This window comes from Barbus barbus (assembly GCF_936440315.1).
Source record: "Barbus barbus genome assembly, chromosome: 40".
Lineage (NCBI taxonomy): Eukaryota > Metazoa > Chordata > Actinopteri > Cypriniformes > Cyprinidae > Barbus > Barbus barbus.
Genome location: NC_136718.1, coordinates 7983218 through 8007220, shown reverse-complemented (window position 1 = coordinate 8007220; position 24003 = coordinate 7983218). Strand labels below are relative to the sequence as shown.

At 36.9% G+C, this 24003-nt stretch overlaps 1 protein-coding gene across 9 annotated transcripts in view; it reads left to right on the top strand.

Moving 5' to 3' along the window:
* Positions 1–24003, top strand: part of LOC306859647 (extracellular sulfatase Sulf-2-like) — a 146773-nt gene that overhangs the window by 113781 nt on the left and 8989 nt on the right. For all 9 annotated transcript variants that reach the window (XM_079400774.1, XM_079400776.1, XM_079400775.1 and 6 more), the window contains 10 exons: positions 426–577; positions 926–1095; positions 7975–8125; positions 9399–9574; positions 12147–12275; positions 15069–15125; positions 15244–15376; positions 19044–19275; positions 23373–23610; positions 23696–23792. In XM_079400774.1, coding sequence (XP_079256900.1) covers positions 426–577; positions 926–1095; positions 7975–8125; positions 9399–9574; positions 12147–12275; positions 15069–15125; positions 15244–15376; positions 19044–19275; positions 23373–23610; positions 23696–23792 — 1535 coding nt within the window. The remainder of the gene's footprint in view (positions 1–425; positions 578–925; positions 1096–7974; positions 8126–9398; positions 9575–12146; positions 12276–15068; positions 15126–15243; positions 15377–19043; positions 19276–23372; positions 23611–23695; positions 23793–24003) is intronic.

Below are 24003 nucleotides of genomic sequence, written 5' to 3'. Positions count from 1 at the left end.
TCTACTGTGCTTTACCATACACTACTCTACCATTCTCTGCTCTACACTGTTTTACTCTAGTCTGTTGCACTTTACTTTATTGAACTCTTTTCTGTTCTACTCTACTCAACTGTAGTATATACTTTTCTACTCTTCTAATCTATTCTACTTATACTGTTTTACTCGACTCAGTTCTATCATGTTATACTCTACTCAACTTTATTCTACTTTTCTGTACTCTGCTGTACCTTCGTCTGCTATTCTTCACTCTGCTCTATTCTGCTCTCTATTCTACTCTACTCTTTATTTCTTTTTTTGTCTATTCCCTGCTCTACCCTACTCTACTCTGCTGTATTTTATTATACTGTTCTGTGCTCTACTTTGCTGTCCTCTACACTCTATGTTCTTTATGATAATTATACCCTTTTGTGTTTGTATTTTCTCAGCATTTTTTGGGAAGTATCTGAATGAGTATAATGGTACTTACATTCCTCCGGGCTGGAAGGAGTGGGTTGCCATGGTGAAGAATTCCCGCTTCTACAACTACACTCTGTGCAGGAATGGTGTCCGAGAGAAACACGGATTTGAATACTCAAAGGTGTGTGTGCAAGGTGGCCAATCATGTGGAACCTCATCTTTTCAAATTTCATCACCTTTCTTCATTTCTTGTCATTCTTTATCCATTCTGGAACAGTTTGATTGATAGTCTTGTTAGACTGATTTATAACAAAGTCAGTCTCTCACTCTCTTTCTCTCATTGGCTCTCTCTCAAAGTTCAGTGTCTTTTGTCGGTCAGTCTCATCTAATTGGCTGATATTCAAACTCTCTGACAGAAAAGTTTGCTTCTGAGTGGGGTATATGTGTGTGCATATCAAACTGTTGAATTACTGAGACTGAAATATTTTAATTTAGTAGATTAACGATCAGATCTTTGTACCTCCTGTAGGACTACCTTACAGATCTCATAACCAATGACAGCATCAGTTACTTCCGCATGTCAAAGAAGATTTACCCTCACCGACCCATCATGATGGTGATCAGTCACGCCGCCCCTCATGGCCCGGAGGATGCGGCCCCTCAGTACACCACTGCCTTCCCCAACGCTTCACAGCACATGTGAGTCCAAACCTCCATTGCATGACATTCAATTTAAAAAGCTGAAAAATATATTTTCAGAATGAAATGATGAATTTCAGAATGACTTAGTATTGGTATTTGCTTTGTCTCTTTTTCGTCTTTATGGAAACATCAACTCCACCAGTGTATGTAAAAACTGATTAATGATCAGAATGATTAATGATTAGGATGATCCAAAAAGCACCTTAAGCTTCGATAGAAGAACATCTGACCGCCTGTAAACACATGTTGTAGCGTATTGAGACCAAACTTGTTGTGTTATAATAATCATGACCTGAGGTTACCCGCACAGTTTCTGCACAGCGCCATCTAGTGGTTTTGGAGATATGAAAAAAAAAATTTTTGCTTATAATTTCTGAGCAGATTGGCTGACTAAAGCTTGGCCACCCCACTCACAACTACAATTTTTGCCTCTTTTTTGCTTAACATGAAATGTGTTTATTAAGACGCTGAACCACTGTATCTCTTTACAACCACAAAAAACGAGAGACTTTCAGACGCGCACTTCAACTTCGCCTCGGCGTCAAGCGCAAATCAAACGAGCGTGGAAAGGAACATGAGCCAAATGAGCTTCGGTAGAACAACATTGAACTGCGGTCTGATGAGATGTTGTTTGGTTGTATGTCAGAAAAACGAACTTACCTGTCCTGTCAGCCATTTTACTGTGCTCATGGCGCACACTCTTCAAATGTACGCAAATATGAGGTGCACGCTCTATATCTCTTCATCATAAATAAAACACAAAAGAAACTATGAGCATACAATGTTGTAGTTCTGTCGTCAGTTAAGTCAAGGAAATTTGAGCACAGTGCACTTGTACTGAAAATATGCTCTAATTTTTCACTAATTTGTAAAGTACGAAAATGAAACCATATTTAAATGCATAAAATAACTAATTTTACATTCTGGCAAATGAGCTGTTGATTTCTGACTTTATTTCACTTTCTTGCACATGAGGATTCATTTTCCTTTGTACAGAGTTCAATTTAGGTATGATAGAACTGTTGAAATTCATTTATAATAGAATGTAAAATATTTACTGTTTACTTTTTTAGAGTTCCTTGATTAGCCTACATCAAATTCAGTCAAGGTTGACTAAACTTTGAACTATATAGTTATGTCTCATCCATGAGTATCCAGTGATGGAAAACAAGCTTTTGGGGGTGTTACAAACCAGAACCAAGCTGACTGAGCAGTAAAAAATAAAATACCTGGAGGTAAGGAAAATTAGAAAAATTGTCATATTCACTCATTATTACTTGATCTAATTCACAACTATCTCAATTACAATTAAGTACAAATAAATTGTATTCAGTTGTGTTTTAGGCACTACAGTCCAGTCCAGTAAATAGTCCAGTACTTTATAGTCAAACACATATTCAAATAATGAATATTTCTGTGATAAATACTAATTATGCCATAATCAGCCAAACTTCCTGTCCACGATTTCGATTTTCTTTGAAAACTTACTTTTTCAAACTCCTCCTAGACCATCGCTCTGATTTTCACCAAAATCGACTCAATGTTGGCAAAACGTTATGGATTTTGTTTCAATAGACAAAATGGTTTTCTTTTAACACAAACGAATTTGCTGGCACGATACCAAACTACACCTGAGGCTGTATCTCTGCAAAGCTTTGACATATTGACACCAAACTTTGTGTGTGCCATTGTCATCCCACACTGAACACACCACATTAATTTGGTAACAGCCCACCTATTGTTCAAAGTGATAAACCATTAAATCCTATTGCATATTACTACATTTTGAATAAAATCATCTTAAATTGGCTTCAATTTCTCATTGCTGCAGTTGGTCTGATGCTTGCTGCCTTGCTTGCTTCTGTAGTGCTTGGTGCCTTAATTGCTGATTGCAGCTATATTCAATATTATTTTTTAGATTTCTGTGTTTACATTTTTCATACTTTTTGCGTTTCATTTTATGGTTAAGTTCAGAAAGAAAAAAAAATTCATTGAGGTCTCAGACTTGTGGACTTTGACATTGTACATACACTAAAACATAAAAAGGGTCAGTGGTAGTGGAGATTAATTGGAAGAGAGCAGAGAAACAGCTGGAAATCATGGATAACACTGTGAATACAAATCTTACTGCACTTTTCTCTATTTCTGTTACTCAAGTGCCACTCGATAGAGATGTTATAATGGAAACAGTCCTCTTCGCACTAATGTACCCATACACACACACTTGTTTTTCTCTGCCGGTTTCTCCTGCTCTCTTGCTAATTGGCCACCAGCTGGTACCAGACCATTTTTTCAATGTCTCTTTCGCTCCCTTCGTTCATTTCATCTCTCCATTTCTGTCCCTCCAGCAGCTAAATCCTCCTGTCTGTGTCTATGCTTTTCCCAGGGTCTGTAATCCTCCTGCCATTCTTCACACACACACAATGGCGAGTGCATGCATGATGATGAAAAGCATATTTGTACACACTCACATAGTCTAGGTTAAATCCTGTCTACACGTGATGCAGTTGTTTTTAGGAAGCTGGATTTGCCAGATATCTAGGACCCCACTCTCACTCTCTGTGTACACCAAGTAATCTCAAAATCTCATTTTATAGTTCTCCATGTCTACTGTTGTGCCGGGAACCTCATAAATTCAGCCTCTGGATAAATCCCTGGGCAGGGGTCGGATTCATAAAAATGTACTCAAGAAGGTAGTTAAAAATTAAATATACGTGAAATTTATATAATTTCATAAAATTAATTTGTAAACTTCTAAAAATATTTAATGTACAATTCTTCAAAATAAAAGAACAGAAAAATGTTTCACTTTTCTGTGGAATAAACATGCGAATGGCATATGAAAATATACTCTTCTCCTTTCATTTCTGTGGCAGTAATGAATCAAATCAATCAAGAGCAAGAAGTTACCTTCAAATTTCAGTTCTAATAAACCAGATATTATTATTCAGCTCATTATAAACGTTAACAGTTAACTACAGTAAACTTCCTTGCCCAGCACATGAACCTGAAAGAGAGAACTGACCACATACTTTCAATGCACTATAAATTGCATAATGACATATTTCAAAAATATAAAACAACACATACTGTAAAAAACAAGCTTGAAGATTTACATGAATGTACTTGTATAGAATATATTTCATGCCCCAGATACATCTGACAGCACACACAGAGATATATTATCTAGTTAACACACCACAAATGAGCAAACAAAAAGCCTCTAATGTACTAAATTCTCTCTCTGTCTGTCTCTCTCTCAGATTCGATTTGCTTTCAGGACATTGTGTCTCTAAGCACAAAACCACACGGCCATGAGCTCCCATTTCACTCGCATTCAAGCGAGAAAAAGAGAGGGAGAGAGCAAAGAGATACAGTACTGTCAATGAATATTACTGTCTTTCCTGAAATATTGAGGCATCAGGAATGAAATCAGACAGAATGTTCACAAACGTGCACATTCGCTTTCTCAGGCTGTTTGATGAGGGAGAAACCCGAAATAGATGAATAGATATCCATGTTTTGATTAGTAAATGGGAAGCTCTTCAAACAGTGTGTGTGTGTGTGTGTGTGTGTGTGTGTGTGTGTGTGTGTGTGTGTGTGCGATAAACTTTCTGTTGAAGTTTAACTTGCATTTGATTCACCATTAGAGTAGATATAAACCAGGAGATGCAAACCTGCCCACTTTATGACTCACATAAACATCATCATCCCTTCAAAGTATCTGCTCGAGTCAGAGAGTCTAGAATTTAATGTGCTTTTATTATTTTTTCTGATGTCATCTCACTTTCACCAATAAAAAACAAACAGCCTTGCTCCTGTTTTGCTCCTGCCCAGTCTCTTTTTGCACACAAACTCTTCATAAAACATTTTATGATTCACATCCACCTCTATTACACCACCACCTGTCTGATTTTACCTATATTGCAAAGAAATATGTCACTTTTTTCACCCCTGTAGCCATAAAAAATGGCCATGCTCCACACATGCATTCATATGCATGTATCATTCTCCTGCTGTCAGGGGAGAATGCCCCAGAATTCCTCTCTTAACATCCCATGAAATATTCCCGGGACCGCCCTCATTCTCTCTGTTCAGTCCGTTACAACCACCCTCCACCATCCATAATGGCCTCCTGCTAGTAATGTACTTCTCTGCTCCTTGCCCTCATACAGTGCTGTATGTGATTAACCCCTCGTTGCCCCTCAGACTGGCGTTGCCCCTCAGGCCACTGCAGAGATATTGTCCAAATCCTCACAGACAGTCATAGAGCGTATATTATTCGGTGGGAAAATCCCCCTGTTCTCATCGCCGCGTGATCCCGCTGCACCTGTTTCATGTCCATCACTCCTGTGATGGAGGGAATAATGAAAATATGATCAGAAATGAACAAGAGAGGGAGAAAGAACGTTTTGAGAGGATTAAAAGGATTATATTTAGACCAATAAAGAAGATGAAACCAGAGAGAGAGAGAGAGAGAATATGCTGTTCACTGTCTACATAGGCAGCTGCCTTCAGAGGCTGTATTCTATCCATGATGGAATCTCATGTGACTAATTTGGAGCTCTCTATATAGGCAGCAAATGTGTAGCAAGTAGCATTCCTCACATGAAGCACACCAGAGGCTCAATTAACAATTTATTCTAGTCTGGTAGTCTAATAAGAAATACAGAGCATACACACAAATATTAGGTTAAATTATGTGTAATAAATCAGTTTTATTGAAATAATCTTTTCTGTATTATATAAAATATTTATATTTACTCCTTGTACTGTTAAATCCTCTTGAGTGTTACATTAGCATGTTGCTAAGCTAATGTCTTGATAGTCTAATAAACTTAAAAATGCATTGGATACAAATATTTTGTGAAATAGTGTTGTGAAGCAGATTAGAACTATTTTTACTCAACACTTTTCTGTATTGACTATTATATTTATAATCGACTTTTCTGTTTAGTCAATTCCAGTCTGACATTAGCATGTTGCTAAGCTAATGCCTTGATATCATAATAAGCTTACAAATACAGAGGACTTAAATATTGCACATAATAGTGTGTTGTCCCTTACAAAAATGAACCATGGTTTTACTACAAATAAAACCAAAAGTACATGTTTACTATTTAAACCATGGTAATATAGGCTACTATATTTATAATCGACTTTTCTGTTTAGTCAATTCCAGTCTGACATTAGCATGTTGCTAAGCTAATGCCTAATAAGCTTAAAAATAGGCAGCATTTAAATACTGCACAGAAGTTTGTTGTCCCTTACAAAAACTAACCATGGTTTTGCTGCATGGTACCCTGTTGAAAAAAACCCCAGCTAAAACCATCCTGTTTGGCTGGTTTTAACTGGTCATCCAGCTTTGGTCTAGGCTGGTCATAGCTGGTCAGTAGGCTGGTTTCAGAGGGGTTTTGGCCACTTCCTTAGCTGGTCAGGCTGGGAGACCAGATGGAACAACCAGCTAAAACCAGCTTGACCAGCCTGGCCAGGCTGGGAGACCAGCTAAAACCAGCTACTTCCAGCTTAAACCAGCCAACCAGTTTACTGGGTTCTGTTTATCTTGAATGAATGCAGTGCAGAAACACTATTGACTGAACAAACTCGAGCAATCGGGAAAGAAATTGAATAAAAAGGATAAAGAAAGCACCTGTGATTTTGACCGTAATCCGTGTGTTTTGGTAAAAAGCAGAAAAGGCCGTTTTTTAACCATTTTAACACATTCAACCACATAAGCATCTGCACTAAAAAATCAATCCGGTTAAATGTGGTTTCAGCTTAAGTGGACAAGCTCAAAATGTGTTAGACCCTGTTTACTGTTGACTGGATCAAAAAAACACATCTTATTAGGTGTAAACGCGAACAGAGCGACAATGAATGAAGCATCATGTTCATGAAATAAATTAATGAACTGGTATTTCATCAAATGCAAGTAAAACAATCAATATAATAAATAGAAAAGGTCAGTGAATGAAACATTAAATGTATCTCAATGAATCTGTTTAGTAAAATCATTCAAATTACAAATTAATCAAAATCCCCACTACTATTTCTTAGCATTTGGAACAGCAGTAGGGAAATATTAAGTCAAATATGTCATAATTTGTTACCTTAAAATATGTTTAAGAAGACAGCATGCTTAGTTTTGAATCAGAGCTATTGTATAGACACAAAAAACGAAAAGAAACAAGTGTCAAAGGAACAGCGGTACACATTTTTTCAGGTCCCAGTACGGAAATAGATAAACTAAACCGAGACAGAGATTTACATCGTCCCTTGTTGTCGCTAAGTTGCTATCAGTTTAAATATACAGCACCCTCAAAACAAGGCCAGGCAGCAGGCAGATAAGTGCGATGATGCTCACATTGATTTCTCTGTAGAAGGACTTTAAGTAATGGCTGCAAACAACAGAGCTGGGGGCTTTTAATCACAGCTGTAAAGGCACGGAGTGTAAGTGCTGTTTGTTTCTAATAGGCCTCTCACGCTTGTCACAGGAGCGAGGAGGAGGAGCTACAAACACTTCTCTTTCTTTTTATCCCTGAATAATGGTTGAACAACCATTACATTCACAGAATGTCAGTCTGTCAGTCAGCGCCTGAGAAACCATGAGACTGTAAAATTGCAATGTGTCAATTTTGAGGAGACGGGACAGAAAGCACACAGTCGATTGCTGTCATTTGTAATTCTGACCGTGCAAACACACACACATTCACGCAGACACATCCCAGCTGTCAAAATCTGTCTGTGTGCTTTCCTCTGACTTCAGCAGAACAGAGTCAACAAACAGTGTCTCGAGACGCTCTGAAAACTCTCTCCATTTCCCTCAGTCATGCTTCAGCAGGTCCACTGACGGTGACTCTTTTCTTCTCCATTCAGAACGCCCAGTTATAACTACGCCCCTAATCCAGACAAACACTGGATTATGCGCTACACCGGCCCCATGAAGCCCATTCACATGGAGTTCACCAACATGCTGCAGCGCAAGAGACTGCAAACGCTGCTGTCTGTGGATGATAGTGTGGAGAAGGTACATCAGTTCTACATGTTATTCAAATTACATGAATTACAAATAATATAAATAGAATGCAATTTTTTAAATAATATATATAAACCATTCCTAACCACTCTTAGCATTTTTAGTTTGATAAGGAAAAGTTATATATATATATATATATATATATATATATATATATATATATATATATATATATATATATATGTTATATTTTTTTAGTGCTGTCAAATTATTAATCGCTATTAATCGCATCCAAAATAAAAGTTTTTGTTTGCATAATATATGTGTGTGTTCTGTGTATATTTATTAGGTATATATAAATACACACACATACAGTATATATTTTGAAAATATTTACATGTATTTACATGTCTATATTTCTGTTCATATAAGTTATATTATAAATAAATATATATATATTTAATATATAAAAATAACATATTTTTCTGAAATATATACATGCACGTGTGTGTATTTATATATACATAATAAATATACACAGTACACATGCGTATCTTAAACAAAACTTTTATTTTGGATGCGATTAATCGCGATTAATCGTTTGACAGCACTAGTTTAAAAAACACTTTTCTACATTTTAAGACACTTTAAACAATACTAAAGTACTACGGTACATGATATTGCAATCATTGTTATTTTAGTATTAATTATGTTTTGTTATGGTATTTACAGTATTAATGTTCTGAATAAGCTTTTATTTTAATATTTTCCGTTTAAAGTTTTAGTTGTTTTTTTGTTTTTTATCATTTTATTAGTTTATTGTTTTTATCTTTTTAAAATATAATTTTTTTTAAATACTGTAATTTATTTATTTTTAATTGTCTATTTCTATTTCAGTTTTAGTTTTTGTAATTTTAGGACTTTATTTTATTTCAGTTAGTTCCTAGGCAATATTTTCGATTTTCGTTTTAGTTTTTTTAATCTAATATTTTATTTAATTTTTTTCAGCTTAATTTCAATTAACAAAATTATTTGTAATTGTTTTAGTGAACAGTAACAACACTGAGTGCAGTGGTCCATTTCACATTAATCAATCAATTCATTCATTCATGTAAGTAAATGTACAGTTTTTGCTCAAGAAAAATGAAATTGCATCAAGCCACGGCGGCACATATTCATTCAAATAACATTCAACATTCAAATTCTTTTGGATTCACACTAAAAAGTCCCATGTTGCTTTTGTCTTGTTGTCTCCAGCATTTTTGTTTGACTGCAACCTTATAATTTATTCTACCATTCTTATGTTTCTTCTGTCTGAATGCAGATATACAACATGTTGGTGGACACTGGGGAGCTGGACAACACATATGTGATCTACACGGCTGACCACGGATACCACATCGGTCAGTTCGGACTGGTCAAGGGGAAATCCATGCCCTACGAGTTTGACATCAGAGTTCCCTTTTACATCCGCGGCCCAAATGTGGAGGCAGGAGGCATGTGAGTGTGTATCCAATGATGCCATCCAAGAGACAAGCCAAAGACAACCCTCAAAAAAAAAAGTAGTGGTTTTAGATGGTATAGTATGTACCATGATAAGTCGATATTTATATTTATTCATTTATTTATTTATATAAATACAACATTTTATATAATATAATGTCTCATTGCAATGAATTGCAAAATTAAAGCTCTTAAAATATTATTCCTGAAAAAGTACATATTTAGTATCATATATAATTAGATAATTGAATATAACATTTATGTCTATAGTAATTCATCTTTGTTTAATGGTTTTTGTACAGAGGCCAGAGTTACTCTTAAATGAGGTCTTAACTTGATTTATGGGGTTTTAATGACTTTCCGATGTCCTGCTGTATAAAGAGAGAGAATGAAACCAGCACATGTTGCAGGCCATATTTGAACCTGCGTCCCCACGGGAGCACCAGACCAGAGCTCTCTCTTTCTCTCGTCAGCATTTAATATCATTAGTCACTGGTCTGGTTTACCACTGCTGTGTGATCTGGCTTCTCTCTTTCTCAGAAAAGCCGATTAACAGCAGTAAAGACCACTCATGTGAAGACCACAAGACTTTTTACTGTGAATGAAAGGCACAGAAAAGAGGATAAAGAGTTTGGCTGGAGACTCAGGGTGAGAAAGGCACAGCTGGGGCCAGTTCAACATCAGATGAGCCTTCAGGCAATAAAAAAAGAGAGAGAGATGAGCCTAATTTGCTTTTTGAAAACTGAGCGGATGTGATTGGATTAAGCTGTCCACTGACTTCACAGGATTTGAAATGGTCAGTTCAAATTGACACTCATCAGTTTTGAATAATTTTTTTAATCAAAGTGAACAGCTACACTTAGGCACGCTGCAGGGTTTGATCTGTTCTTCAGCATCAGAAGGTGAATGTTTAATATATCAGGCAAAGAGGTTTATAATAGAAAACTCTCTGTTAGCTCAGTTCTTCTCAACCAGGGGCCTCAGCACCTTACAAGTGGGCCGCAAGATTATTTAAAATAGGACAAAACAAGCTTTAAAATAAACTAAAACAGCTACAAATCAAGATGTCAGAGGATGATGATGATAATAATAAACTTTACTTTTTATATGGCCTTTATAAGTTGCATCTCAAAGAGCTTTAAAAAAAAAATACATTGAAAAACAAAAAAGAAAACATCAAAACAATTTTCAGAAAAAATAACAATATAATATAAAATAAAAACAATTACAAAATATTCACATTATTTTATTTTTTTATTTTGTATTTGTTCATTTTTATATAGGAACCAGGATTCACACAATAAATATATGATGGACTTGTAAAAGTCTTATTTCTAGACCTGAAAAATCATGGAAATTAATCAAATCCTTATAAGTCATGAAAATGTCTATAACGAATATACATTTTTCTAGTTATGTCAAGATCCTTTTTTTTCAGTAGAAATGACCATTTGTTAGTTTCAAATAATGTGAATCCCCAAAAATCAAACTCTGAAGAACATTCAGTTCTTGAATCTTCTGAAATTATAGAATTGAATTATTTGATATCATTTTACATAATTATAATTATTCTATATAATTTCCTTCTAATGTAATATAGTTAATAAGATAAGTAAATAATTTTTTTATATTTTTAAAATATGTTCAATACTGTAATTATAATTTTTTTAAATAGTCTATTTTTATTTCCGTTTTAGTTTTTATCATTTTAGCAATTACATTTATTTTATTTCAGGTAGTTGTCTAGGTAACATTTCAGATTTTTGTCTAACATTTTATATTTTATTTCATTTTATTTTATGACAGTTAATCTATTTATTTAGTTTGTTCATTCATCATGTAAGTAAATTTGACACATTTTATTTTACATAATTATAATTATTTTATATAATTTTCTTTTAACCTAATATAATCTTAATACAATCATTTAAATTATTTTATCCTTATTTTAAGATATTGACACTCCTCTTGTTTTTAAATAAAAACGTTTAAAAACAAGCAGTTTTGTCATTAAAGCAGAAGCACTTGAAAATATATTGTAATATTGTCTTGGACAGTGGGGGCCTCTCTTGGAGTCAAAAGGTTTGAGAACCACTGCGTTAGCGTTCACATTTATCTCAATGGCAGTTGCTCAGGTGGCACTTGCAGCCCTGCTAGTATGTGACGTGCATGCTGCTATCTTTGCTCATCTGATTGCCCAATACTTCACTGGGTATTCAACCATCTTAAGTGATGCCCCAAATCATATCGACTCAGTCTGAAAGATATATGTACACTTGTAGAAATTAGGAAATTTACCCATCTTTTCACATGACCTGAGTGAATAATGAGGTTTCGTATATTACAAAAGTATATTACATTCTACGTTTACAAAATAGCAAAGAAATAGCAGTCACTATGCAGTGTAGTCTATATTCAGTAGGAGAACAGCTGTGTTCCATTTTGAGCAAGTCCTGGATCTCTCTATTTCTCTCACTGTCTATATCTTATTATCCGTCAGTGTTCATGTGCTGCTCGTCTGGTTTCTGACTGTTATGTCAAATGGCGACCCCCTCTTCTGTTTCCATAGCAACCCCCACATCGTGTTGAACATAGACTTGGCGCCCACCATCCTGGACATCGCAGGGATGGACGTTCCCCCAGACATGGACGGCAAGTCCATCCTCAAGCTCCTGGACACAGACCGCATGATGAACAGGTGAGGATGTCTCCTGAAGTCTGCCAGGTTTTTTTTTTTTTTTTAAGTTGAGTATTTCTGAAAAGGAGTGGGAAATAATATACAGCGGTTGTTAATTTTGTCCACTAGATTGGATTGTGGACAGTCGAAGTGCTACGTGAGTTTATTGATCTATACTATTATTCACTGCCTGGGCTTCCTTGGTTACATCAGCAGAATAAAAAAAGTCAAAATTGGTGTATTGGTATGACAACTGGCCGGAGATATTTATTAAAGAACGTTTGGTATATTAAGGGGCGAAATCACCAACAATGTCTATCTGTTTTGAATAATTAAATGAATTAATAAATTAATGAATGAATAATTCCTGCCGTGATCGGTCAAAACTGTCTTTTACTAGGGGTGTGAATATTTAGGACCCTCACTATTCGATCTGATTTACAGATTCTGACAGTCATGATTCAATTCCAAAATGATAAGTGATTTTAATCAAAATTTAAATGATTTTTAATTTATGCGTTTAATTCCTTAATTACAAATTACTAATAAATTAAATCAATTGAATGTTAGGTAACTGTCAACTAATTAAATATAGCTTCAAAACATTTAATCATTGTAAAGAAAATCACAATGCAACTGACCTTTCATGAGCTTTTATATGAACTTCAGTTTGAACTGCACGACGGATGTGAAGAGCGCAATATCATAACAGTAAACAAGAGGCAATCTATAATTAACCTAATTTACATATAAAGGAGGTGTGTTTGTGATGAAAGGAATGACAGAAATGTAATTTACTATAAATACCCACAGTACAGTGCTATTTCAGCACATTTGGCACCCGGGTGAACTGGATTGTGGGTAGTTTGTGAATAAAATGCAGGTTAGCACATGCAAAAGTGGCATGGCTGTTTAATAAATTTGCTCCTCGGTGTGATATTTCTCAGTGCACTATATTACTTGATCAGTTTGTAATGCTGAGTTTCCTGAGGATAATGACACATTGCATTTAGCCCAATCCTGAGGCTATCAGACCAGTTTGAACAACACCTCGCCTTGCTTCATTGTCATTGAGTGGCAGCAGATGGCGGTCTGCCAGGCATCCTACTGGCACAGATGACTGGCACCATGACACCTGCTGAAATCTCATCTCTGCACTCTTCCGCTAGCCCGCGTACCTCTTTTATTTTAGAGAGGAAGAGATGCATATCTCAGCAGGAGGTGGGGGGTGGCAGGAAATAAGAAATCCGGAGGGAGGAGGGGCTTTCAGGAAAAATGACTGGCAGGGAGATGGAGGGCTTGCACTTCCCCTTGTGCTCTCAATCAGCTCAGATAGACACTAATTAAATAAGCATCTCTATATTTCATCAGCTTCCACATGCTGAGGTATTCTAGTTGTTTTCGAGGGCATCTCTATAAACTGTTGCTAGGGTCTCTGGGTGGTCGAATAAACCTAACCCCGAGATATTCTGGTCCTAAATATGGCTAATAATAGGCGTTTGTGATATGACGATAGTAAATCGTAAACGATTAAACTGTCTCCACAAACTGACTTTACAGCTATGGTTTATGACAGTGCAGTTCAGCGCCTATTTTTATTATTATTATTGAAATAAAATAAAGTGAAATATGATTTTGGTCATATTATCCACCATTATTTTGGTCAAAATGGTCATTATTTCTTCTTTTATATTTTGTTGTAAGACTATATTTTCTTAAACATGGAAATTAGTTTTGCTGTACTGCTCATTAACTTGCAAAAACCAACATCAAAAAGAATTGTGGACATAAATCGTGATCCTGTTATGGAAGCCTACGGAAGCGTATTGCATTCACTTGAGGAAAAAAAATCTACTCTGTTTTTCTGAATTAACGAGTTAATTATCTCAGAATTACGAGATAATTAAGTCATTAATTCATAAAAACAGAGCAAAAACTTTTTTTTATGAAAAATTATCTCGTAATTCTGAGATAATTAACTCGTTAATTCAGAAAAACAGAGCACACCGCTTTTCTATGAACCCCATAATTTTAAAGTATCATTCATGTTCAAAACACAAATGGCGTGGGGCAAAGTATGCATAACTTTGGATTTGGAGTTTGTGAACTGACGATGCCTTAGCAAGTAATAATAATAATTATAATAATTCATTACATTTATATAGCGCTTTTCTGCTTTTCTAAGCACTCAAAGCGCTCTACATTGTGAGGGGTGGTGTCTCCTCGTCCACCACCAGTGTGCAGCATCCACCTGGATGATGTGACGGCAGCCATAGTGCGCCAGAATGCCCACCACACACCAGCTTACTGATGGAGAGGAGACAGAGTGATGAAGCCAATCAGTGTAAGGGGATGATTAGGACCACTAGCAATACCACTAAGTACCACTAACAATAGGAGTCTGAATAGGAGAAAAGGCCAGCCAGAACACTCCTAAATCTCTCAGAAACTCCTGCGGAGATCAGAGAGGGTGTGTGAGAGCACCGATCGATAGCTCATATCTGCAGAGAAGGTCAGGAGGTGCACAGAGCACTTGTGTTTCCTCACCTCCACATCTCCTTCTGTTTTTCATCAGGGATAGTAGAGAGGAAGAAAAAACACTTTAAATTGCAAGCTGGATTTCAGTTTAAGCTGTTTGTCATTTTTTTCAGCATTGCGATTTTTTTCGCTCTTTTTCAATCTCGGCTTTAACTTGTTGCATTTAGTCATCATTTGAGTCCACTGAGAAACGGCCAATTTCTGGACTATTTGCTGTTCCAGGTGATCAGTAACAAAGCCGGTAGATCAATATCCATCTGTCTCTCCTAATTGCAGGTTCCAGCTCAGCAAGAAAGGAAAAGTGTGGAGGGACTCGTTCCTGGTGGAGAGAGGGTGAGTCAGTGCAAATTAAATGTGAAAACAGCCGGAGAGCTCTGGGTTTTTGGTGTGAAAGGTCAGCGTATGTTTATTCAGATAACATGAGGTTTTTTCTCTTCTTCTCTGGTGACAGAAAACTGCTGCATAAAGTGTTGAATGATGGGAAAGATATGGCCCAGGAGGAAAACTACCTGCCCAAATACCAGCGTGTTAAAGACCTGTGCCAGCGCGCAGAGTACCAGACGCCGTGTGAACAGATCGGTCAGGTACAACAACATACCTGTACATACAGAAGAATATTTATCTTCTGACAATCTCGTACAATTTATAAAAATATATATATATAGGCAGCAATCCACTACTCCACATAACCAGGAGTCCAGTGTTTCAAACATTGGCTAGTGAAGATGATTTTTGGACATTCCACATCATAATGTTATTGTTTGCCTTTCAATTTGACTTGCAAATGAGCAAAAACTCTACCGCTGACCTCAATATGTCACATAGACTATTTAAAACACTAAAATCTCATGTTCAATCGTTTGTGCATAACATAATAAATATTCATGAGCTATGCCTTCACCAGCTAATGCCATCAGAACCAACACGTCTGTAAAATACTACTACACACCACTCAGGAAAAACACCTTTTTGATATTTTTAACAATACTGTACATTGATATATTTATTATTTTTAATAGTTCATAAAGTGTCTGGTGCTCACCAAGGCTGTATTTTTAAATAAAAAATACAGTAAAAACAATAATAGTATAATAATAATAAAAATTAAATAAGGTGCTAAAAAATAAATTCAGGATTCATTGATGAATAGAAGGTTCAAAAGAACAGTGATTATTTGAAATAGAAATCGTTTGTAACATTATAAATGTCTTTACCGTCACTTTTAAACAATTTAATGAATCCTTGCTGGATAAAAGTTTTTTTTTATCTTATCCCAAACTTTTGAATGGGAGTGTTAATAATAATAATAATAATAAGAAGAAATGTTTCTTGAACAGCAGATCAGCATATTAGAATGATTTCTGAAGGATCATGTGACACTGAAGTGTGGAGTTATGATGCTGAAAATTCAGCTTTACATTACAGAAATAAGTTACATTTTAAAATATATTACAATAAAAATAGTTATTTTAAACCGTAATAATATTTTGCAATATTACTGTTTTTATGAAATAATTACAGCCTTGCTGAGCATATATTTTTCTTATAAATCTTTATTTATTGCTAAATTTTAACCATTAGTACACTGTAAAAAATCACAGTGATTTTAACGGTAAAAAACTGTGAAAATGCTACAGTAAAAACCTGTTAAATGGTTAACGGTAAGGTCCTGTAAAATTTACAGGGAATACCCGCAAACTGATGTTCCCAGAATTTATTTTTTAAATAACTATGTTTCTTCGGTTTTTTCTTATCCGGTATGTTTATTAGGGTTGTATGTTACATCTAATGTTGTTAAATTAATGTTTATTGCATATTTCAGTTTAATGAGTCTCACCATGATGGTGTTTAGTGCTTGTGTGAATGACACTGTGCACCTTCTACATAAGTTATTATGATGGGCTTTGGTTCATCATGTGACTTTCTCACCACCACCTGCATTTGGTGGTTATCAGTGAATTTCAAAGGTACAAAACAGATTTCATTACTTTAATAGGTTTGTATATTAACATTATATCAGTTAATGAAATTACAGTATTTAACTGTAAATTTAAGTTAAAACCGTAAAACCTAAAATGTTGTTACCATATTTTTTAGTAGAATTCCAGCAACCACAGCTGTAGTTTTTTTTACCGTAAATTTTACATTTACAGTATATAATTACTGAAGTACTACACTGAAGGTACTTAACCATAATGTTACCATGCCACTTTTTGGCATACTTTGTCAGTATAGACCCTCACAAGTAGAGTATCGGTGTGTGTGTGTGTGTGTGTGAGCCGTCTTCTGAAACAGAAGTGAGAACAGAGAGATGTCTGAGCTGTCAGATCAGACACCTGAAATTTCACTTTCACTCTAACAAGACTGGCCCACTGTAGTCCTCCAGGTACCTGCAGCCCGTTCCTGCATTATCTATTCCCTCCATCCCTTTCTCTTTTCTCCATCTCTTTCTTTCGTTTTATATGTCAGGCTTTATTCCTCCATCTGCTTTTCTGCTTTGATCAAGGAACAGTCTGTCATTACATACCTTCACACTTTTGCAAGCAAGAAAAAAGTCTAACTTTCAAACCAAGAAAAAGGGTAAATTGCACCTGCAGAAAGTGTTGTTTATGTGCACATGCTGTCTGCATTGTTTTAACACCTTATTTACTTAGAGAGATAGTTCACCCTAAATTTTAATTCTTTCATCATTTCACTCCCTCATTATAAAGAATGTTGGTAACCAGACAGTTGCTGGTAGCCATTGAGTTCCACTGTATTTTTTTCCATACTATGGAAGTCAATGGCTACCATCAACTCTTTGGTTACATTTTTCAAAATATTTTCTTATGTGTTCAACAGAAAAAATAAATTCACACAGGTTCGGAATGACATGAGGGTGAGTTCATTTTGGGTGAAATATCCTTTTAACCTCTTAACTGTCACATATTTAGTAATCATCCTAAATTAGATACAATTTAAAAGCTTAAACACTTAAAATTAATCTTGTGAAAAGTATTTTGTTCCATATTTGGTGATTATTTTGTGGTAGAAGTAACACTGCGACAGAAATTTATAAGTTTTTGAAAGGGAAATCAAGCATCAAAAAGTTCAATGGAGTTTGAGTGAAATAGCGCCTAAACAAAATCTCATAGGAACCTCTCTTTTATTCAGCTTCAAATTTGGAACATAATGGAGTTAGATACATGGCTTTGATTTTATAGCAATTTTAGATGCCAAAGTACTTTGTAAAATATTTATTTTCTGAGAAAATATATCCTTTTTTTTAGTGCAGATTTATTTGTATAGCATGGTGTTCATATTTATGACATATTTTAATATCTTCATGCCTTACATTTGCATTTAGCATATTAGAGCTGGTTTTTGCAATATAGTGCATGCACTTTACATTAGTATAATGTATGTAGACATATAAAGTGGGATATTATGCACATCCAACTTTATATATAGTTACATTATGCAATAAAAATAAAAGTCATGCAGTTGAAATTTGCTATATCGATTTGTACTCTATCGATTGTAAGTGGGATATAATACATATCCAACTTTATACAAAGAGCTGTGCAATAACACAGTCTAAATTTTGCGATGATATAAAATAGCACTTGGTACAAAATGCTGGATTGGCCCTCATAGCTTTTTTCATTTCCCATCCATGTCTTTATCTACAAGGCCACTAAAAGGCGACTAAAAAGAAAGGCATGTTTCTCTCATCTCTCTGATAGTGTGCAGCCCTGAGCGCTCTGTAACTTATGTTCCTCATTAACGAGGCTTTTAACGAGGTGGATTTGTGATAATTACAGCTGAGTAAGATTGCCGACACGAGGCGGGGGGTTAATTTTCACCTTTTACTTCCGGTGTATAAGCACACTCATCCACGCACACAGTCATCACGGCGAAAAGTTAATGGGTGTTGATGGTGTCAAACAAATTGTGTTCATGAGCAGATGCTGTCAAATACAGTTCAGTCATAGAGGAATGAACTAAGAATATTTTACAAGAACACATCAAGAGAGCTGGCTTTCTATGGTATCATATGGTAATGCTGTTGTACGTTGCCTCATGTTTTTGAATGATAAGATATCATCATGGTGCCTTTTAAAAAAAAAAATCAGGATATTACCCTAGTACCATGTCCAAGCAACTGTGGCAATACTGTAGTAGCTTTTGTTTTTCTGTTATGTTAGTGTATATGAATCATCTCTTGAGAGTAAAAGTGCATGATGCCCCAATTTGTCTGTGTCTCTGCAGAAGTGGCAGTGTGTTGAAGACGCCACAGGGAAGCTGAGGTTGTCTAAATGCAAAGGCATGGCCAGTCTGTCTGCAGTGCGGAAGCCGTCTGTATCCAGCATCAAATCCCAGATTTATCTGCAGAGCATGAGCACTGATGTCAGCGTGAACTCTGAGCCTCAAGGCTGCAATTGTGAACCCACAAGCTACAGACTGAGCACCTTCTCCAAGAATAAACTGTTCTCCAGAAAGAGTGAGTATGACTAGATACTGAGCTACAAACACACACAGCAACAAGTCCTCCAAAAAAAAAATCATGCAGGAGGCATTAGCTGAATTATTCTCTGTGCCTCTGCTACCCTCTAGTGGAGGTGAGGCATAAAAGAAAATGGACTTTTTCCCACGCCATCCCCAAAAGAAATGTCACTAAATTTGTGTTGCAGAGTATGTGAAGAAAATTGTATCTAAAAACTTGCATCTAAAAATGAGTGACATCTGTCAATCATCTCTTTTTTATTCTGCATTTATTTTTATTCTAATTTATTCATATTTACTTTATAATAGATCAGCTTCAGATTTATTTTGCATAGTAAAACTTTGAAATTCAATCATTCTTATACACACACAGAGAGGCGACAAGTGGATTTTGAGCCAAGTGGATTTTGAATGCAGCTTTCAAAAGACAAAAAATAGCCGATTAATATTTTCTATATTTAATACAATCACACCAGTGTTCAGTGCTTCATATTATCAGCTGCTAAATTCAAATCTGTGTTCCCTGACTGGTGCTGAGCCAGATACAGACGCGTTTTACAGCGCTGCGCTTCATAACCAATCACACACGATTCTGTTGAGTTTATGAATACAAGGACCAATCAGACGCGTTCAGATAAGTCATCGCTAAAATGCAGTGTTTTCTTCACTTGCTCGCTGACTGAATACCTCTTTCTGGCGAATTCTCTCGTCAGAAACAACAAAGTGCAAATGTGTGTCCGAATCTGTTAGTGAGATACTCATTTCATAGTGTAAACAGCTTTAGTGATTTTAATGGGAGTTTTTGAGAGTGTTTGAACTCTAGACTGTCAGTAAAAATGTTCTTTAATCATTTAAATGTCCTTTGCTCTCTTTCTGTACAATGAAAGTGTTATGATTAGTAGCCTAACTTACAATGTTTTTATTCACATTAACTTTCAATGTTAAATTCACAATAGATATAAAGTCAGTCGTATTAAAATATGTTATGGCATGACACCCATATCTGTTAATTAAGTAAACAGACAGGTTTTTATGCATAGCCTATTTAATAGATTACATTATTAGGTTACTTTGACCATCACCCACTAGATTAACTAGCATAATCTATAAAGGTGTGAATCAAGATATTTCATGATATAGTTAATGCGTTTGGGAATGTTTTGAATAAACAGGAAAATAAATCAAACATAAGTGCTGTAGTGGCTGCTGTGTCACATAACGACCCCCCCCCCCCCCCCCCCCACCACCACCATGCCTCGTGCCCCCTCAAAAATAATGAGTGCATGACGCCCCTGTACACACACACACTCACACACATACATATATACACACACACACACACACATATATATACACACACACACACACACACACACACACACACACATATATATATATATATATATATATACAGTTGGGCAAAAAAGTATTTAGTCAGCCACCACTTAAAAAGATGAGAGAGGCCTGTAATTTTCATCATAGGTACACTTCAACTATGAGAGACAGAATGGGGGGAAAGAATCCAGAAAATCACATTGTAGGATTTTTAATGAATTAATTGGTAAATTCCTCGGTAAAATAAGTATTTGGTCACCTACAAAGAAGCAAGATTTCTGTCTCTCACAGACCTGTAACTTCTTCTTTAAGAGGCTCCTCTGTCCTCCACTCATTACCTGTATTAATGGCACCTGTTTGAACTCGTTATCAGTATAAAAGTCACCTGTCCACAACCTCAAACAGTCATACTCCAAACGCCACTATGGCCAAGACCAAAGAGCTGTTGAAGGACACCAGAAACAAAATTGTAGACCTGCACCAGGCTGGGAAGACTGAATCTGCAATAGGCAAGCAGCTTGGTGTGAAGAAATCAACTGTGGGAGCAATTATTAGAAAATGGAAGACATACAAGACCACTGATAATCTCCCTCGATCTGGGGCTCCACGCAAGATCTCACCCCGTGGGGTCAAAATGATCACAAGAACGGTGAGCAAAAATCCCAGAACCACACGGGGTGACCTAGTGAATGACCTGCAGAGAGCTGGGACCAAAGTAACAAAGGCTACCATCAGTAACACACTACACCGCCAGGGACTCAAATCCTGCAGTGCCAGACGTGTCCCCCTGCTTAAGCCAGTACATGTCCGGGCCCGTCTGAAGTTTGCTAGAGAGCATTTGGATGATCCAGAAGAGGATTGGGAGAATGTCATATGGTCAGATGAAACCAAAATATAACTTTTTGGTAAAAACTCAACTCGTCGTCGTTTGGAGGAGAAAGAATGCTGAGTTGCATCCAAAGAACACCATACCTACTGTGAAGCATGGGGGTGGAAACATCATGCTTTGGGGCTGTTTTTCTGCAAAGGGACCAGGACGACTGATCCGTGTAAAGGAAAGAATGAACGGGGCCTTTATCGTGAGATTTTGAGTGAAAACCTCCTTCCATCAGCAAGGGCATTGAAGATGAAACGTGGCGAAGGAGTGGCTTCGTAAGAAGCATTTCAAGGTCCTGGAGTGGCCTAGCCAGTCTCCAGATCTCAACCCCACAGAAAATCTTTTGAGGGAGTTGAAAGTCCGTGTTGCCCAGCGACAGCCCCAAAACATGCTCTAGAGGAGATCTGCATGGAGGAATTGGCCAAAATACCAGCAACAGTGTGTGAAAACCTTGTGAAGACTTACAGAAAACGTTTGACCTCTGTCATTGCCAACAAAGGGTATATAACAAAGTATTGAAATGAAGTTTTGTTATTGACCAAATACTTATTTTCCACTATAATTTGCAAATAAATTCTTTAAAAATCCTACAATGGGATTTCCTGGATTCTTTCCCCCCCATTCTGTCTCTCATAGTTGAAGTGTAGCTTTCTGGCATCGGGTTTCAATTTCCTGGTCTAGCTTGCCATCTTCAGTGAAGATATTGCCAAGGTATTTGAATTCCCTGACCTGTTCCCTGACCAGACACGACGAGGTGGCCGAGTGGTTAAGGCGATGGACTGGTAATTCATTGTGCTCTGAACGCGTGGGTTCAAATCCCATCCTCGTCGATCGATGGTGTATAGTGGTGCTTTTAAAACAGGACCTGGGGACCCCACTGCTCAGCATCTTCCAAGTCGTGGCCTAATGGTTAGAGAGTCGGACTCGTAATCCAAAGGTTGCGGGTTCGAGTCTCCGGCCGGCAGGAATTGTAGGTGGGGGGAGTGAATGTCCAGCGCTCTCTCCACCCTCGATACCATGACTGAGGTGCCCTTGAGCAAGGCACCGAACCCCCAACTGCTCCCCGGGCGCCGCAGCATAAATGGCTGCCCACTGCTCCGGGTGTGTGTTCACGGTGTGTGTGTGTTCACTGCTGTGTGTGTGCACGATGGATGGGTTAAATGCAGAGCACGAATTCCGAGTATGGGTCACCATACTTGGCAGTATGCCACTTCACTGTTTCAATGGGGTTCTGCAGATGCTGATGTCCAGTTTGTCAGTATTTCTGCTGACAATCATGACCTCGCTTTTGCTGACACTGATTTTTATATCATATTTCTCACAGCTTGCATTGAGCTGGTCTATGTGCTCTTGTAGCTGTGATTTGTTATTGTATATAATTAATTGGTCCTCAGCAAACAGAAGTTTGTTGAATGCCTCATAGTCTAGATTGGCCTCCTTTGAGATCCGGTCCATGTAGATGGTAAAGAGCAGGGGGGAGAGCACACAGCCCTGCCTGATGCCAGATGTGACCGGGAACCAGTCCGATGTTCCACTGTTGGTGCGAACTGCACTCCTGCTGTTTGCGTAAAAGGCACGGATGTTATCCAGCGGTTTCCCTTTGATGTCGTACTGCTCGAGGGCCTGCTCAAGACAATCGAAGGAGATATATATATATAATAGATTTTTTAGTAATTTTTAATACATTTTTTATAATATTTTTTTATTTTATTTTATTTTAATTTTTAACAAATCAAATCAGGTCTTTGAGCAGAATGACTTTACATACTAAAAATTTCATGACAGTAAAAAAAGAAAAGGTCTCTATATCAAATATAGTATCTAATATGAAAAAAAATTATCCTCGACAAGTTATAATGGCAAGCCCTGCATTTGATTGACAGAACTGAAATCCCTGAAGACCTACCCCAGGAACCGCTTTGCCCGTGCTGTTTCCATGGAGATGGGAGGAGACCTGTACGCAGTGGACCTGGATAACGAATACAGACCCTCAGGCCCCAAAAACCTCAGCCTCAGGCAGAACACAGCAGACGAGGACGAGTTCAGCGGTGTGGGACCCACTGCAGTCAGCCAGACCAGCAACAGCCTCACTGTGCCCTCCTCTATTAAAGTTACTCACAGGTGAGGAGCGTGTTTCCTTCAGTAGAGACACATTGTGGACAAAAGAGCAAATATATGCATCAAAGAGAATGTGTGTGTGTTTCAGATGTTCCATTTTGGCCAATGAGACAGTAAAATGTGACGTTGGTCTGTACAAATCACTGCAAGCATGGAAGGACCACAAGCTCCACATCGACCACGAAGTATGAGACACTCATGATTTGCTCACAAATCTGTATGACTTTCTTTCTTCTGTGGAATATAAAAGGGGATGTTTAGTAGAAAGTTGCGAACAAAAAGTGAACAATGACCAGCTGCAAGCTGTCTTAAAAAAGCTTTGTCTTAAAAAAGGCAAAAAAGCATCAGTAAAAGTTTCCCACAACTCATGTATTACATATATATTCCCAGTCTTAC